At 37.0% G+C, this 15,865-nt stretch overlaps 2 protein-coding genes across 4 annotated transcripts; both read right to left on the bottom strand.

Moving 5' to 3' along the window:
- Positions 1-10,853: 10,853 nt before the first annotated feature.
- LOC141629695 (uncharacterized) lies at positions 10,854-11,474 on the bottom strand. The gene is made up of 2 exons (XM_074442665.1): positions 11,425-11,474; positions 10,854-11,292 (listed from the first exon to the last, which is right to left on the bottom strand). The coding sequence occupies exons 1-2, from the start codon at positions 11,472-11,474 to the stop codon at positions 10,854-10,856; spliced, it is 489 nt and encodes a 162-aa protein (XP_074298766.1).
- Positions 11,475-11,803: 329 nt separating this feature from the next.
- Positions 11,804-15,865, bottom strand: LOC141634263 (uncharacterized). 3 transcript variants are annotated; one of them, XR_012539005.1, is made up of 6 exons: positions 15,196-15,865; positions 13,794-13,875; positions 13,604-13,677; positions 13,289-13,374; positions 12,305-12,770; positions 11,804-12,156 (listed from the first exon to the last, which is right to left on the bottom strand). XR_012539005.1 is itself a non-coding variant. In XM_074446490.1 (6 exons), exons 1-6 carry the CDS (start codon positions 15,596-15,598, stop codon positions 12,509-12,511), a joined length of 792 nt encoding a protein of 263 aa, XP_074302591.1. In that variant the 5' UTR covers positions 15,599-15,865; the 3' UTR covers positions 11,804-12,508. The 3 variants fall into 3 exon arrangements, 2 of the variants coding, with proteins under 2 accessions (XP_074302591.1, XP_074302589.1); XM_074446490.1 differs by having other exon boundaries at positions 11,804-12,571; positions 12,687-12,770; XM_074446488.1 differs by having other exon boundaries at positions 11,804-12,770.

Here is a 15,865-nt window from a genome sequence, read left to right as displayed (position 1 = left end):
GGGTATATTTATCACTAAAGAAATTCAAAGATAAGTTTTTCCTATACCTAATACATGTTTTGCAAAGTATAAGAAATATATCTCAAAACTTTGGTACTTGCTTTTATTCTACGGTGAATTTTCCTAATTATAATAATTTGATGTTTTTAGGAAATGTAACCTTAAACTTCAAAGAATTCGAGCCTGGCTGGAAAACTTAGTCCTGACCGGAACAGGCTTCAAAGTCAGTTATGAATAGTATCAGTGCAGGCGTGATCATCATTTCAAGCTTGAATATTCAGTTCAACCCTGGATGGTTATACCAAAGCCAGATTATTCTTAAGATCTGATCAGGACAGGTCAGCCCTTTCAGGGCAGGGAATGCTAGCCTGATTATTTGTAAGATTTTATCAGGTCATGTTAATCCTTCTACCGCCATAGCGCAAAAATCATAAAGGTATTCAAGTATTCCTGCAATGGTAAGTTGTTATTCTTTGCATAACGTTTAAATAAATATGTCATCATACCACATATTGCAAGGTAGATACGAATCAAATACTTTTTAAGTGACCATGTTACATATGATAGTTTTTGGGCTGTCCTGATTTCCCAGGGTTAGTCAAGCTTAGCCTGGCCTGACTGACTTTTTGAAAGATGAATCAACCTGACTTGACTCATCAATCCTGATATACTTAGATCTATTATCATATTATTGTTATGAATCCTTACCTGGTTACTCATTAACTTTTCCTTTTTATATATCAAGCATGTCTAGCACGATTTTAGAACCTTTGATCAATAGAATTTTTAATATTAACATGTTATACACATTACACAACATGAACGTTTGGAAACATAATCTATCATGGCCTGCTAGTTAACATGGTTGTGATTCATAATTCATGTGTATCATTTATAAGCTACTTGTGATATCCTTGTAAGATATTTCGGTCCTGCCAAGTGCAACTTTATGTGACATGTGGTAAGTTTATGAGTTACATGGTGACCAAAGGAGACATAACAGTCAGTCCTGAACGGATTATAACATTACTGTAGTTCCCATTACCAAAACCAGTCAGGGACATCCAAACTGACAGGCTGGATTCTGACCTGAACAAAAATCAGCCCTGGATTGTTTATTTGAAACCTTAAAGCCTTTCGAGCCAGGCTTAATATTTACACATCTTTGAAGTATGTGCGGCAGAAGCAGCACAAATCCGCCCCTAAAAGAAATATAAACATCTACGAGAAAGTAAAAAAACTCCTGAATACGAGGCAAAATTATTCAAGGATTAGAAGCTATATTTATCATCGTCTCCATTTTTACTGGCCAAGCCAGGCAAAGGAAAACCCCTGCCGGTTTATCTCTTTCTCGTTGACACTACTGTCAATGCCTAGTTAAAGTACAGGAAGGTCAGCAACATCATGTCTACAATGTAAGTAAAAGTCTACTAGATGCTGAAATGAGGTATGTATTACTTGAAAGATATGTTTTAGCTTTAATTATGTCCTGTACTAAGCTGCATCCTTATTTTAAGTTTCACCCTATATTAGTTAGGACCAACCTACCCATAAAATATATCCTGCGTAAGTCCAAACCGACAGGCAGGGTGGCCAAATGGTCAGCCCAGCTTAGTACCTATGAACCCAGAACAACGATCAAATCACAGGTCATAGCAGACTCTGTGGCTGATTTCAGCCATAACCTGGAACCTGACCTGAAAAAAGAGGTTAACCAATTAGAAAATAAAGCCCCAGACCAAGAATGGACTTTGTTCATACATGGGGCATCTAATGCCAGGGGGACAGGGTTAGGACTAGTGCTTAATTCGCCACAGGGGGACATGATAGCTCAGGCTGTAAGCTGTGAGTTCAAAGCTACCAATAATGAGGTTGAGTATGAAGCCCTCATAGCAGGACTCAAGGTATGTCTAGACCTCGGTGTTCAAAACCTAAAGGTAAAAACAGATTCACTTTTAATTGCAAATCAAATAAAAGGAATTTATACAGCAAAGAATGAAAAAATAATTTTATATTTGGAATATGCCAAAATACTTTACGATAAATTCATTTCATTTGATATTGAACAAATACCTAGAGACCTGAATATCCAGGCTGTTGCTTTGGCTAGCCTTGGTTCAAATTCACCCCTGCTATGATAAAGTACCTATTGCGCATTTACTTGAACATGCCATTAGCAAGCCTGAATAGGTGAACCCTGTCAATATTGACAATGATTCGTAGACTAAGCCTTATTATGATTGGTTCCTGCGAGATATAATACCTTAGGCCAGGCATATGGCTAGAGCATTTAGAATTAGAGCTTCTACCTATTTTATCATCAATGATAATTTGTTTAAAAGATTTCAGGTCGAACCATACTTGAGATTTCTCGTACCACATGAAGAAAAGTTAAGTTCTCAAGACTGGCTATATTGGCCAACCCTGAGGGCTGACTGCCTGGACTACAGCATGAATGTGAAGCCTGCCATAAGCATGCTCCGACTATTCATCAGCCGTCTAAGTTATTACATCCAATCTCTACACCCTAGTCATTTATGGAGTGGGGCATGGCTAACCTAAAGCAAATGGTCAAGCTGAAATAAATGAAAAGATAGTAGTAAAAAAAAAAACTTGCCAGCCTGACCAAACTCCCTATTCATTGGTTTATGGCTGTGAAGAAGCTATCCCTGCTGAAATCCATGTAAATATGGTTTGAATGTCTTTGAAGCAAATATCAACCCGACCCTAACAGATCGAAGAACCTTACATGCTACAAACACTGCAAGGAAACATGATTTCAATATCTTCGAATGTCATCCACCTAAAAGCACAATTATCATACTTGTGGTAATTTCTGCTCTGCATGTTCTAGGTAAAAATTCCAAACTTATTCATCTTAATGTGTGCTATGTCGTGCCTTTCCTGAACATGTTACGTGACAATGTGCATTCATTTCCTTCCTACTTGTTTGTATTTCACATGCTGGATGTTCTAACCAAATTTGTTTTACTTGAATCCTGAACAATTATACATGATAAATGTTTATATGCATAAATATTCAGGATTAAGGGCTACTCTACTATATATCAATTTCTGAAACAAAACTTTGCACTTAACTGTGCCTGATGAGTTGGTAACCACCACCATATACAGTAAATGTCAGGACCAATCAGGCATGAAATAATTGCCTGACCTGACTAGGTTTACTGCCACGGATTACAACCGGCTGGACGCAGCAAGACAGGTGCAAGGGTGTTCTCTCCCAACCACTTAGTCTAAATGTCCTCCTGACAGGCCGAATACCAAGCCCTCCAGCTAGGCAGGGGACATAAGCCCTCCTAACAAGCCGGTTTTCACACCCCTTCAACCACTATGGCAAAAACCATACTTGATTGAATTACTCACGATAGTTCAAATGATAGGACAAGTTCAAAATGTCTTACATGTTAACAAGTTTGAAGAAAACAGGTTAACAGGTTTAAAGAATGACAAGATTGAACAAAGGAAGCCTAAAATACGAACTTGATATCATCAATAAAACTCTTACCCTCTGGAGCAAAGGTAGCAAAATGTATATCTATCCTATCAAGGATAACCATCCTGACTAGGCCTAACAAAATATAAAATTGTCTTTACAAGGACATTCCCCAGGGCAAATGTACAAAATGATTAATGATTCTACCAAGGACATTCTCCTTGGTTGGGCAAAATACCATTGATTTGACATTTTTGCGAATGATATCCCTCTTGTCAGGGCTAGATACTAACACCGATAAGAAATTATTCCTCGCCTGACCGAGCACCATAATTCCTCTTTCTCACGAAACATACTAGCCTTCATCGGCTCAGAATACTTTTCCAATATAATCCTTGTCTTACCCTACCTTGTCGCAGTAATTGACTCACACACTCCACGAATACACTTGATAAAAAAGCAAACATTACTGATTCATATGGTGGGGCAAAGACAAGTCAGGTCAACTATACGCAGGCTACATGACTGAATCATAAGCACATGGTAACATGTTGAATATAGTAAGCAGGAATGGCGGGGGCATCAATTAGATCAATTAGCTTATCAGGATCAGTCCGAGTACTGAAGACAGGCTACCGCCTGTGAACCCTCCTGCTTGACTTTGGCAAGCCTGGCATTCAAGTCTTACTACTAAGAAGTCGAAGCCCAACAGCCTTAACATGCTTAGGAAGCTTGAGAAGCCTCCAACCTTCGAACAACGAAGAAAGCATTCCACCCCGCAACAAAATGGCCACGACCTCTCCATAAGAAAAATTGCCATGAAAGAAGTTACCTTTTAAGAGGGATAATAACTATTTGATAGCTAATCATCAACTCCAAAAAAGGTATATCCTGTTAAATATTTCCTGCTTTCCTTTGTACTAATAGAATTTGTGCAGGATAAACAAAAATTGAAGGGTATTTACCACCAACGCATGCATCGAAATTAAGATACGCCAAGTCAGGCCCAACCGAGTTGGCCCTGATACATATAACCAGTCCACCCAAATGGGAGAATTTTCAGGAATCCATACGTCAGAATCAGCAGGAATGATCCCTTCGTCCTTCAAAATTTTCTCAAACTTAGGTTTGAGACGATTGAGGAAAGAGTGTTGTTCGTCGAGAGCCTTCATCGGCTTAAACTCAAAACTTTTCTGGAAGATGATGACCTTATCAACAGCTAGGGCATAGGATGCATCTCCAAGAGTGATATATTGATTTCCAGAAGATTCAGACTTATTTTCAGTAGGGGTCTCTTCAGGTTTGGGACGAAAGGTGTGCCAGGAGCAATAGCAACCCTGGTTGACTTTCCTTTTACAGCCATAGCTAGATTTTCTGGTAACTTCTGGGAAAATAGACGAAGTTTGAAGATAAAGATCGAAGAAAGATTGGGAGAATTTTAGAGGAATTGATCAAGTTTTGGTGGATAATAAAGCATGAAGTGAAGAAGTTATTTATAGACGGTGAAGATTGAGATTTACTACAACTAGCCGTTTTCTTAATGATAAAGCACAATGAATCGTCCTGAAGAAGTTATCCAAAGATGAAAAGAAAAGGTTATCTCCTCATTACTGGCCTGACCCAGCGATAATAAGGAGATAAGGGGCAATTGTTGGGCCTGGAATTTCGCACTACTGACAGGATATAATTCTACCATGGCCTGACGATCAGGGCAGGTCCAGGGCAGGTCCGTCAGGGTAATCCAAGTTTGGCACCGGTTGATGAGCCTGGACTCCTGCATCATCTTCAGGATCAAGTTCCACCCTGGCCTGGCAATCAGGGTGTCAGGACGTCAACCACCAGGGTGTCAGGACGTCAGGCCATTAGGGTACAAGAAGACATGCACCAGGCCGGAGAGGATAACGGTCAAGTGTAAGGTCAACATTTGACCAAGTCAAGGATACTTATATATAAGATTATTACCACATTAATATGGTAATTAAGAGTATATTAATGACGAAAATTCTGTCATAAATAAGGAGCATTAATGCGCAATAAAGACAGCAATTAAGGCGGAATATTCAGCATTACGTACAAAGATTTGGCAGCCATTCAGCTTGGCTATATAAGGAGCATTTGAAGATCATTTGGAAGACAAGACATACTTCAACATATACAACTCACGCTCTACAAGATTACAAGCCACACAAAACTTAGAGAAATATTACATACATAGATTTATTATCATACTTATATTCTCTCAATATCATAGTGAAATCCTCTCCTGGCTTGGTGCCCGTGGTTTTTTTCCATTCAAGGGTTTTCCACGTAAAAATTCCTTTGTCTTATTATTTACTTTATTTGCATCGCCTTTATTATTATCAACCCTGTCTAGGTATGGTTACGATAATAGTGAAATAGGATAATACTAGTTAACCCCCATATTATTCTACCCTGGTCATATTTCCAGCCTTGCGTAAAATATGGAAAAAACAATATCTAAGTTTTGGAAGGAGCTGCAAGAGTCTTTGGGAACACAACTGAAGATGAGTACAACATTTCATCCTGCGACGGACTGTCAGGCCGAGCAAACTATACAGACACTTGAAGACATGCTTAGGCCGTGTATCCTAGAGTTTGGAGGGTCTTGGGAGGAGAAGCTGGATTTGATTGACTTCTCTTATAATAATAGCTATCATGCTAGTATTGGCATGGCTCCTTTTGAGGCTTTGTATGGAAGGAGGTGTAGGAGTCCGATTTGCTGGGATGATAGTGCTGAGAAGATGGTGGTGGGGCCTGAAATGGTCAAGTTCAAGTAATTAGACAAAAGATGAAAGCTGCATAAGATCGTCAGAAATGTTATGCAGATTTGAGTAGATATGAGATTGAGTTCAATGTTGGTGATAAGGTGATGCTTAAAGTGTCACCAATTAAAGGAGTAATGAGATTTGGGAAGTGTGGCAAGTTGAGTCAGAAATATGTGGGACCATATGAGATTCTAGTTAGAGTTGGAGAGGTAGCGTACTGTCTTGCACTACCTCCAGCTTTAGCAAGAGTCCATAATGTGTTTCACATGTCACAGTTGAGGAAGTATGTAAGTGACCCGTCACATATGCTAGAAATTGAAAATATTGAGCTAGATGATCAGTTGACGTATGAAGAAGTCCCTATGAAGATTTTGGACACCAAAGTTTGCAAGACCAGGAATGGTGAGGTATCTTTGGTGAAGGTGCAATGGTCTAATCATGAAGTTGAGGAAGCTACATGGGAGACGGAAGTCTCTATGTGCGAGAAGTATCCTCATCTTTTCCATTAGTTATGTATATGGTTACGGGGACGTAACCTTCTTTTAGGAGGGTGGAATGTAAAACACTGTTTAATTCAGTAATTTATACATTTTAGTGGGGTTTGTGTTGTGATAGCTTTGGGTGAACTTCGGGACGAAGTTCATTTTAAGGGGGGAAGACTGTAATATCCGTAATTTCCCGTAATTTTATAAAGTTTAATTAACATTTTATATTTTATATATATAATTATAATTATAAGACAGGATTTATAAAGCTGAGACGGGTTATTAGTGACGGTCTTAGAAAAAAAAAAAAAAAGAGAAACAAAAACTTAGTAACACAACTCGGTTAGGGCCGAATAAGTTATAGCCCAATACCCAACATATATATACTCCCATATTACACCTTATTATTATGCTGTCAAAAAAAAAAAAAAAAATATTACACCTTATTATTGGGAATACTCAAAGAAAATACTTCTGCTTGCTTGACATTAAATGAAAATTGATGCCTTTAAATAGGGTTACAAGTAAACTAACCACAACCTAAAAATAACCAACTAAGATAGTGGTCATACCCACTAAAACCTGAACTACCCTGAATTATAGAGCATGTGTTTATTGACTCATTAACCAACTACACCTAAAATTATGGTACTACTAACAAATAACAGAAACATAATCTTTCCTAATTTTGGAGCACTACATTTAACACACCCCCTTCTTCCAAAAATGTCACTCAACTTGACTTCAACGCACGAACATTTTTCTTGACGTAATCACTGCGTCGGATCGGAAGCGTGTAAAACGAAGTTACAATTCTCTTAGACATTACGCAGTGATCTCAAATATCTTGGAGGTGTCTCACTAGATGAGCCTGCTTGTGAACCTGTAGAAGAAGACTTACCAGGACTTGAATTTTTTGTCGAATCGTCATCAGAGGACAATGGACTACTTGGAGGTGACAAACTACTTGAGGAAGAATTATTAGTATCATTGTCTTCTTGAGGTTCAGGATCTTCAAACTCAGGAAAGTGCACCAATGGTGTTGACTTTGTTGTGTTGCTGCTATCCCATAGCCATTTTTCTATCTCACTAAACTCCACATTGTTTTCAATGATAATCTTACCACTTTCGGGATCATATAAACGATATGATATTTCATCAGGACTGTACCCTACAAAAACAAGTTTCTTCTTTTCTATACCATTCGGCCCACTTGACAATTTATGGATAATACAACCAAAAACTTTTAAATGATTCACCAGAGGCTTCTTACCTTTCCATGCTTCATATGGAGTTTGATTCACCACCGCCCTCGTAGGCGAAACATTAAGAAGGTAGACAGCCGTAGCTACTCCTTCAGACCTGAATTTTGTCGGAACCCCACTTGCTTTCATCATACTTCTAGCCATCTCAACCACAGTACGATTCTTACGCTCCGCCACTCCGTTTTGTTGTGGAGTGTAACATGCCGTCAATTCCCTACGAATACCATTCTCCTTACAGAACATATTAAATTCTTTGGATGTAAATTCACCACCTCGATCGGTGCGAAGTTCCTTGATACTACACTCATTTTGCACTTCCACCATTGCCTTAAATTTTTTGAAACAATTGAATGACTCCGACTTGTTCCTCAAAAAATACACCCAACTCATGCGACTGTAATCATCTGTAAACAACAAGAAATATCGGCTACCACCAAATGACTCAACACTCATAGGACCACACAAATCAGCATGAACAAGTTCAAGGCATGTAGAAGCTCTCCATGATTTGCCTACTGGAAAACGACTCCTACTATACTTACCAAAAACACAACCTTCACAAAACTTTATGTCCCTTATTTTTGGCAACCTGACAACCATATTCTTATCGTTTAAGAGTTTAAGGCCCTTCACATTTAATTGTCCATATCTCAAATGCCAAATATTAGACTCACTACACTCCTTAGCAATTAAAGCCTTTTTTTCAACACAATTAATATCAAGTGGAAACATCCTATTTTTTGCCATTCTCACATTTACAAGATTCTGACCAGATTTTTTATCTTGTATAATGCAAGCATTACTATCAAACAACTAGTTTTAAACCCTATAGTATGAGTTTGATTTATGAAACTACTACTCCTTCCGTCCTGATCACTTGTCATCTATATTTATATATTATTCATTTGTTATGTAGTCTATATTAGCTAAGTTGGGTTTTTTTTTTTACTAAATAACAAACACGCCGACAAATTTTAGAATAAGGTGGTTTTATACTATGAGACGGTTCATTTTTATAAAAAAATATTCATCGAATGCTAATAAACAATTTGTATTTTGGACATTGAAATCGTCTCACGGGGTAAAATCATCTCGTAAATAGTAATAGCTATCGTCTAAGACGGGCAAGTATACATTGATTAAAATACTTTAAGCAAAAAATAAAAATATAAATAACTTGTGGAGTCGGAGGGAGTAACTATAAATTTAAAATATCGAGTTATTAAAATAATTGTAATTCTTACATAACAATTTGTAATAAGTGATAACCATAAGTTAACAACTGTGATTTATTATGAATGATTTTTTACATGTTATTTTGAACTTGTTTGATTTTATGGATTGGGGATTTAAATTTTGATTTTTTTTTTTGCAAAGAATGTGATTTTTTTTTTCTATGATTTTATCAACCAAAAAATTTAATTTTTTCCGATTATTTAATTTTATGTTTTCTCAAATATAGATCTAAAGAATAAATGTTGATTTGTATTTATTATGTTATATTTTCAAGCAAAAAATAAATCATTTATATTGTAAATATAAATTTTAAAATTCATTGATTAGTTATTCTTTAGATATAATCTTGTAAATTTTGTAATTTTTAGATTTTAGATGTTCTTAATTAACCACTCATCATTGTTCAGATTAAATATTTGAAGTTGATTAATTAGAATATGAATTGAGTTGAGGAGGGAGGGTAATTAATTTGCATAGAAAACATGGTAGGGCACATATATTCACAAATACTATCTTACAACCAGTTGTATATTAGCATTGTACAACCGCCTCAAAGTTGTTGAGTTCTTTACACAAAGTTGTCGAGCTATTTTATAAGTTATTGAGCTAATTTAAAAAGTTATTGAGTTTAATAATTATTCCTCTTAAGCTCAATAACTTTGTATTGTAACTCGACAATTTTGTTAGTAAAGCTCGACAACTTTATAACAAAACTCGACAACATTGAAAAGGTTGTACATAAACTACATACAACCAGTTGTATAATCTACTAATTGCCATATATTAATTATTCTTAAAACTCAGCAGCTAATCAGAAGCCAAGAAAAAACTTGGCTTTTATACTATGTAGATACTAAATATCCACAAGACATCACACTAAGGAAGTTATGAGTTAAATCAAGAATGTATTGGACATCATGGATTACCTTAACCTTACCCTCGGCAGTTTTAATCTCTACTGGGCCTCGACCTCCAACCTCGATTTTCTAGTTGTCTCCCAATCGAACATGACTTCGCTGAGACTCGTCTAGTTCCTTAAACAGTGACCTTCTACCAGTCATGTGGTTCGAACAGACGCTATCAATGTACCACACATCCTTTACAACATCATCAACAGACGAATGATGAGTCAAGAACAAATTATTCTGTAGATACTGAATATCCACAAGACATCAATTGTCCAACACTAAGGAAGTTATGAGTTAAATCAAGAATGTATTGGACATCATGGATTACCTTAACCTTACCCTCGGCAGTTTTAATCTCTACTGGGCCTCGACCTCCAACCTCGATTTTCTTGTTGTCTCCCAATCGAACATGACTTCGCTGAGACTCGTCTAGTTCCTTAAACAGTGACTTTCTACCAGTCATGTGGTTCGAACAGACGCTATCAATGTACCACACATCCTTTACAACATCATCAACAGACGAATGATGAGTCAAGAACAAATTATTCTCCTCTTCCACATTCTCACTAAAATTTGCTTGTTTTTCCTAATTTTCTTCCTTATCCCAACAATTAGCCTCCTTGTGCCCATATCTCTTACAATGATAACACTGAATCCTGTTATATCCGCCATTAAATCTGCCACGTCCTCTGTTACTATAACCGCCTCTGCCGCGATTACGCTGCCTCTCCCTGCAAAAAACTATCAGATTGTTCCCAAGACTCCCCCTTCACTTGGAAAGCCTTCTCCTCAACCTTAACAAATGACCTATTTATCCTATCCTCCTGAGCCATCAAAGAGCTCATTAACTCATCAAACTTATAGGTAGATAGGTCCTTAGACTCCTCAATTGCAGCAACAACATGATCAAATTTTGGGTCTAAACTCCTTAAAATTTTGCTAACAACAATTTCATTACTTATACCATCACCCAATGACTTCATATGGTTGACTAAACTAGACACTCTAGACAAGAACTCTTGCACTGGTTCTTCCTTTTTCATAAATAAGGTCTCAAAATCACGACGGAGAGTTTGGAGTTTAACGGTAATTACCTTCTTATCGCCAAAATACTCTTGCCTCAAAATCTCCCATGTTTCTTTGGAAGTCGTAGCTCTAGAAATTCAGGGAAATATTTCATCATCCATTGCCATTTGGATGAATAAAAGAGCTTTGGAGTCTTTCTTTCGGGTTTTCCGTAACTGTGTGTTGTGCTCGCCTGCTTGATTTCCCCCTGGTTCCTCATACCCGTTCTCAACCAACTCCCATAGTTCTTGAGACTTGAACAATGTTTTCATCTTCAAACTCCAAAAATGATAATTTTGACCCTTAAAAGATGGAATTAAGGGTCGTGAAACAGCGGAATTGCCATTAACAGCGATGATATTCAATTAATTCACTCAATTGGATTTTGCTAGTGAACGAATTTTGGATTGTTTGTTTCCCTCACACTTGTAAATTGATTCACTGCCAATTGAAATCAATTTATTTCCTCTCTTTCTCTGACTTTACCAAAAAAGAAGGCTACTTGTGCCGTTTTTCTCTAACTAGTTGTTGCGCCGCGCCCTCCCGGGCGCGGAGCCCCAATTTGGACAACTGTTTATGAAATCCAGATAGGAATATCGTGTAGGCGTTGTGCTTATGTGTATAAAATAGTTTGTGAATTATTTTGACAATATGGGTCAAAACCACGCAGTGGCCATATTGACTGCTTGACTGCATTATTGTGGGTGAGCATCATCGTATAGGATGAAAGTCGTAATAAAGGTATGAAAATGTATGGTACATAGGATTATGATGGGACAAAGTGGAGAATGTATACAAGGAGAACAAGGTAGTCATGCAGAAAAGGGAGTTACTTCTACACAATATTTATTTGAAATGCCTTTTTTTTCGGTATCCGAGTCAATTTTCTTCTTTGCTGCAAGTTCTTGAATGGTTCATCTTTCTCGTCATCACCCTGAGCTGACGAACCTTGAGCTGACGAGAGCAAAAATGAGAATATACAATTTTTTTTTAAGTAAAGCATATGTAGTGGTAGCAAGGCCACCATGTCTAGTGCAAGGTGGCTGGAAAGTTAACATCATTTACGAAAATTATCTAGTGAGTAATGGGCGCCGGAATATACCTGCTCAGGAATCCAAAAAAAATTACGAAATGATTCCAATAAATCGGAACCACAGACAAGCATGACCTTAAGGGATCCTGGGAATAAAAGGAAAAGAGTCAACTTTGTGCTGAAGGAGTTATAATTTATGCTCAACCGCAAATTCTTGAAACTATCGTCTATGTCATCAAACTCATTATTACCACCAGGAACAAGAGTATTCTCTTATAAGTAGTTCTTCACTCTACATAAAACAGTTAAGGTCCGTTGGTAGTTACTTTGCTTAGCCTGTAATGGCATCAACACTTAAAGATTAATTAATTGATAATCTCTGATAAATTTGCTTACCCCAAATTCGGTGTAAACGGAAAAGTAGCCACAATGTAAATGACGGATTTATTACCTCCCATGGATCTACCATCACAAAGTCTGAACTTCTGCAAGCCAGTTGACACATATGTATACGGTGTTCAGCAGATAAAAGGCCCTGCAGAAACGAAAGTACTACTTACCGTCTTACACCACCATTATATTGGTTGAAATGATTTCGCTTAGATTTACTCACCCAATATTGTAACTAATTCAGATACCAACACAGACTAAAACTTAAATAGTCTTAAACATTCGGGTATAAGTTATAAGAGCTCCAAGCCTCCAACAACGTAGGGTGTGAACTCTTATAGTTTGCAAAACATGTAGTTATCCTAGGGGACTCCTACCATTTCAAGATAATTCTTATTTATGAGATTTACATGCTACCAAGCATAGCGTATTTCTGAACTTAAAATCGTACAAAATTCGATTGAGAAATTTGTGTCCATCAATCTACAAATTTTAAGCTCAATAATGATGATTGGTCATTGGTTAAGCCATATTGCATCTAACAAATTGCCACTCTTTGTAGAACAAGATGACCATCAATTTTTGGTGAAAGATTTTAAAGACGATAGCAAATAAATAGCTCCTTCACATTGCTAGGAAATAAGGTGAAGACGGACTATATACCTTCTTTGCATATGCATCATTCACTGGTGACATATAGGCTCCAATAACATGGTAGCCTTTTGAACGGAGCGCATCTCTGGCCAATTCTAGTAGAAAATTTCAAGTGTCATTGGTTCACAATAGGATAAAACTTGTCAAACTTCAACAATAGTTGTGATCCCTTCACATTAGAAATCAGTTCTTTTCAATTCACAAAAAGCAGCTAAACCTACGAACAAAACTGTTGTCCCCTTTTTTCATAAAGGGAGAATAATAAAAATCCTCTCACAAATGATTGAGACGAAGGAAGTACACAAGGCAACAAGATGGCATTACCGAACATTCGTAAGTGCATAAAAGTGGGTGGATTGAAACTCCCTGTTGCGACTAAGACCACATACCTCTTACCACTGTGTAAAAACGAGACAAACCAAACATAAGTGAGTGTACACTATACAGCATTGTTATAAATATCATTCTCCACAGCATAACGAGCATTATGATTCAACAATCATCAATAACTTACTTGGAAGCACTTGTTGGGAAGATGTCTAAGTTGTTGGAAACAACATTCCACCCATCAATTGGCAATGGTATATCCATAATATCTAAAAATACAGAGAAAAAGGCATAAACAGGCAAACAGCACACTCGGGGAAAAAAGAAAAAGTTATTCCCTCCGTCCCGTCATTTGTTGTGCTTTGGTTTTGGCACAAAGACCAAGGAAATGGGAAGGGGCCAATTACTAAATGACAAGGGGAATAAGTTGAGTGTGAATGATCAAATTACTCATCAAATTCATTCTTAAAATAGAAAGGACAACAAATGACTGAGACATCCCAAAATGGAAAATGACAAAAATTGACCGGGACAGAGGGAGTATTTAGCTTCGATTAAAATATTTCTAGTAAAGAATATAAAACGTAAACAGGTGATCGGAACAAGAGAGTATGCTTATGCATTGGACATATAACAGAGCAAGTACCAGAAAGAAGAAAGAAAATCACAACCTGTGATGAATAACTACAGCTTTAGCTCACGTACTCAACAATTGGGGGGAAACGAAAAACGACGGCGTTTAGCTCTGCTATTCAGTAGTTTGGCATCAGAGAATGAATTTTATCAAAGGAACAAATAATGGTATCTGATGCGACATTACCATCATTTGAAGAATAAATTTTGTGTGATACATTCATCCAATAATGACTAATCGAATTACCAATTGGTCTCCTCAATAATGGTATATGCTACTTAGCTACTTTTTGTCTTAATTATTTGTTTACCTTATATTTGAGGAATCAATATAATACCCTAATACAATTGAAAATGAATTCAAATTCGCAATTAGGGAAATGAATAAACAACGAAAATGAAATTAAAAAACCAAAAAAAAAAAAAAAAAAAAAAAAAAAAGCCAAATCAACACATAACTGGAAATGCCTAAACCCTAACCTTTTAAAAAACAAAAAGCAAATTAGAGAACTATCTAAACCACGAAATCAATTTTCACACGGCAGCCTCGGTAAGATTTCAAAACGAGAAACCATTATAATACCGAAACAATAACGGGATGACACCCAAAACGACTAACTCACATAACCAGAGAATCATTAATCACCAATGGTCATTATAACAAATAATACAAGTCAAGCACCAACATCAGGAACAATAACACAACTAATTACTAACAAGCAATCACTGTAAAACCCTAACAATAACGAAAAATCATTGAAGATCTAAGTCTCAGAAAAAACGGAAATTTAATTGCAAACAAAATCAAAATCAAAACCCTTTGCAGAAAAAAATATAATTAAAAAAATTGCAGTTGAATTCGAGATCTAAACACTATTTTAGAAAACCGAAGCTTCATTTTTTCCCAGCAAAAAGAGGATGATATATGAGAGAATGATATATGGATAAATGAATACCAGTATTGCAGAAGTTCACAACTCGAAACCCGAATCTGAAGATCCTTTGCTGTGGAGATAAGATCAGCAGTGAGACAGTGGGTGAGCCGATGAGTGAGTAGTGTAGAAGAAAGGTGAGTGAGTTATGGAGAATAGTGTAGAAGAAAGGTGAGTGAGTTATGAAGAGAACATGACTGAGAGGAAGGAAAAAACCAGAAAACAATGAGTAAACTGACCAACAACAACAAGAAGAAAAAAATAGATAATGGAAATAAGGAACAACCCCAGTAAACAAGAGTAAACTAAACCAAAAAGGATAAAGGAAGTCGTGTATGGCCCAGGAAAAATCAGTCGCCGGCATCATTTGCAACGCCGCAATCGTAAAAGTTGGATGAGATTCCAAACCCAAAAGGTGATTCGACATGTCAGAGGCCGGCTAAAAGACACCCTGGTAATTTGTAAGCTAAGGATTGAAGTGTATGGTTGCAATAACGTGCACCACTTAGAAATCTAAAAAAGACATGTTGATCGCAGTACCAAAAGACCCAGTGTCAACAGGCTAAAATATATATACGCAAGTGACTCACCATCGAAGTACATCGGCCTGCCACTTATAGCAAGCAGCGCGTCAAAATCCATTCTGCCCTTATTTATATTAACACCCTTGACAAACCTTGAATCCTAGCATGTT

The sequence above is a fragment of the Silene latifolia genome, chromosome Y (genome assembly GCF_048544455.1).
Source record: "Silene latifolia isolate original U9 population chromosome Y, ASM4854445v1, whole genome shotgun sequence".
NCBI classification, from domain to species: Eukaryota; Viridiplantae; Streptophyta; class Magnoliopsida; order Caryophyllales; family Caryophyllaceae; genus Silene; species Silene latifolia.
The sequence above is the reverse complement of the archived record's forward strand: the minus strand, read 5'-3'. Positions and strand labels throughout refer to the sequence as shown.

What these genes read in the sequence shown, in the direction of transcription:
- LOC141634263 (XM_074446488.1), bottom strand. Translation starts at nt 15,598, where the DNA reads ATGTCGAATCACCTTTTGGGTTTGGAATCTCATCCAACTTTTACGATT. An exon ending in TGTGAACTTCTGCAATACTG is followed by an intron (nt 13,876 to 15,195) that starts GTATTCATTTAT and finishes CTGTATTTTTAG; the next exon opens with ATATTATGGATATACCATTG. An exon ending in TTCCCAACAAGTGCTTCCAA is followed by an intron (nt 13,678 to 13,793) that starts GTAAGTTATTGA and finishes GTTTTTACACAG; the next exon opens with TGGTAAGAGGTATGTGGTCT.
- LOC141629695 (XM_074442665.1), bottom strand. Translation starts at nt 11,474, where the DNA reads ATGAAAACATTGTTCAAGTCTCAAGAACTATGGGAGTTGGTTGAGAAC. An exon ending in TGGGAGTTGGTTGAGAACGG is followed by an intron (nt 11,293 to 11,424) that starts GTATGAGGAACC and finishes CTGAATTTCTAG; the next exon opens with AGCTACGACTTCCAAAGAAA.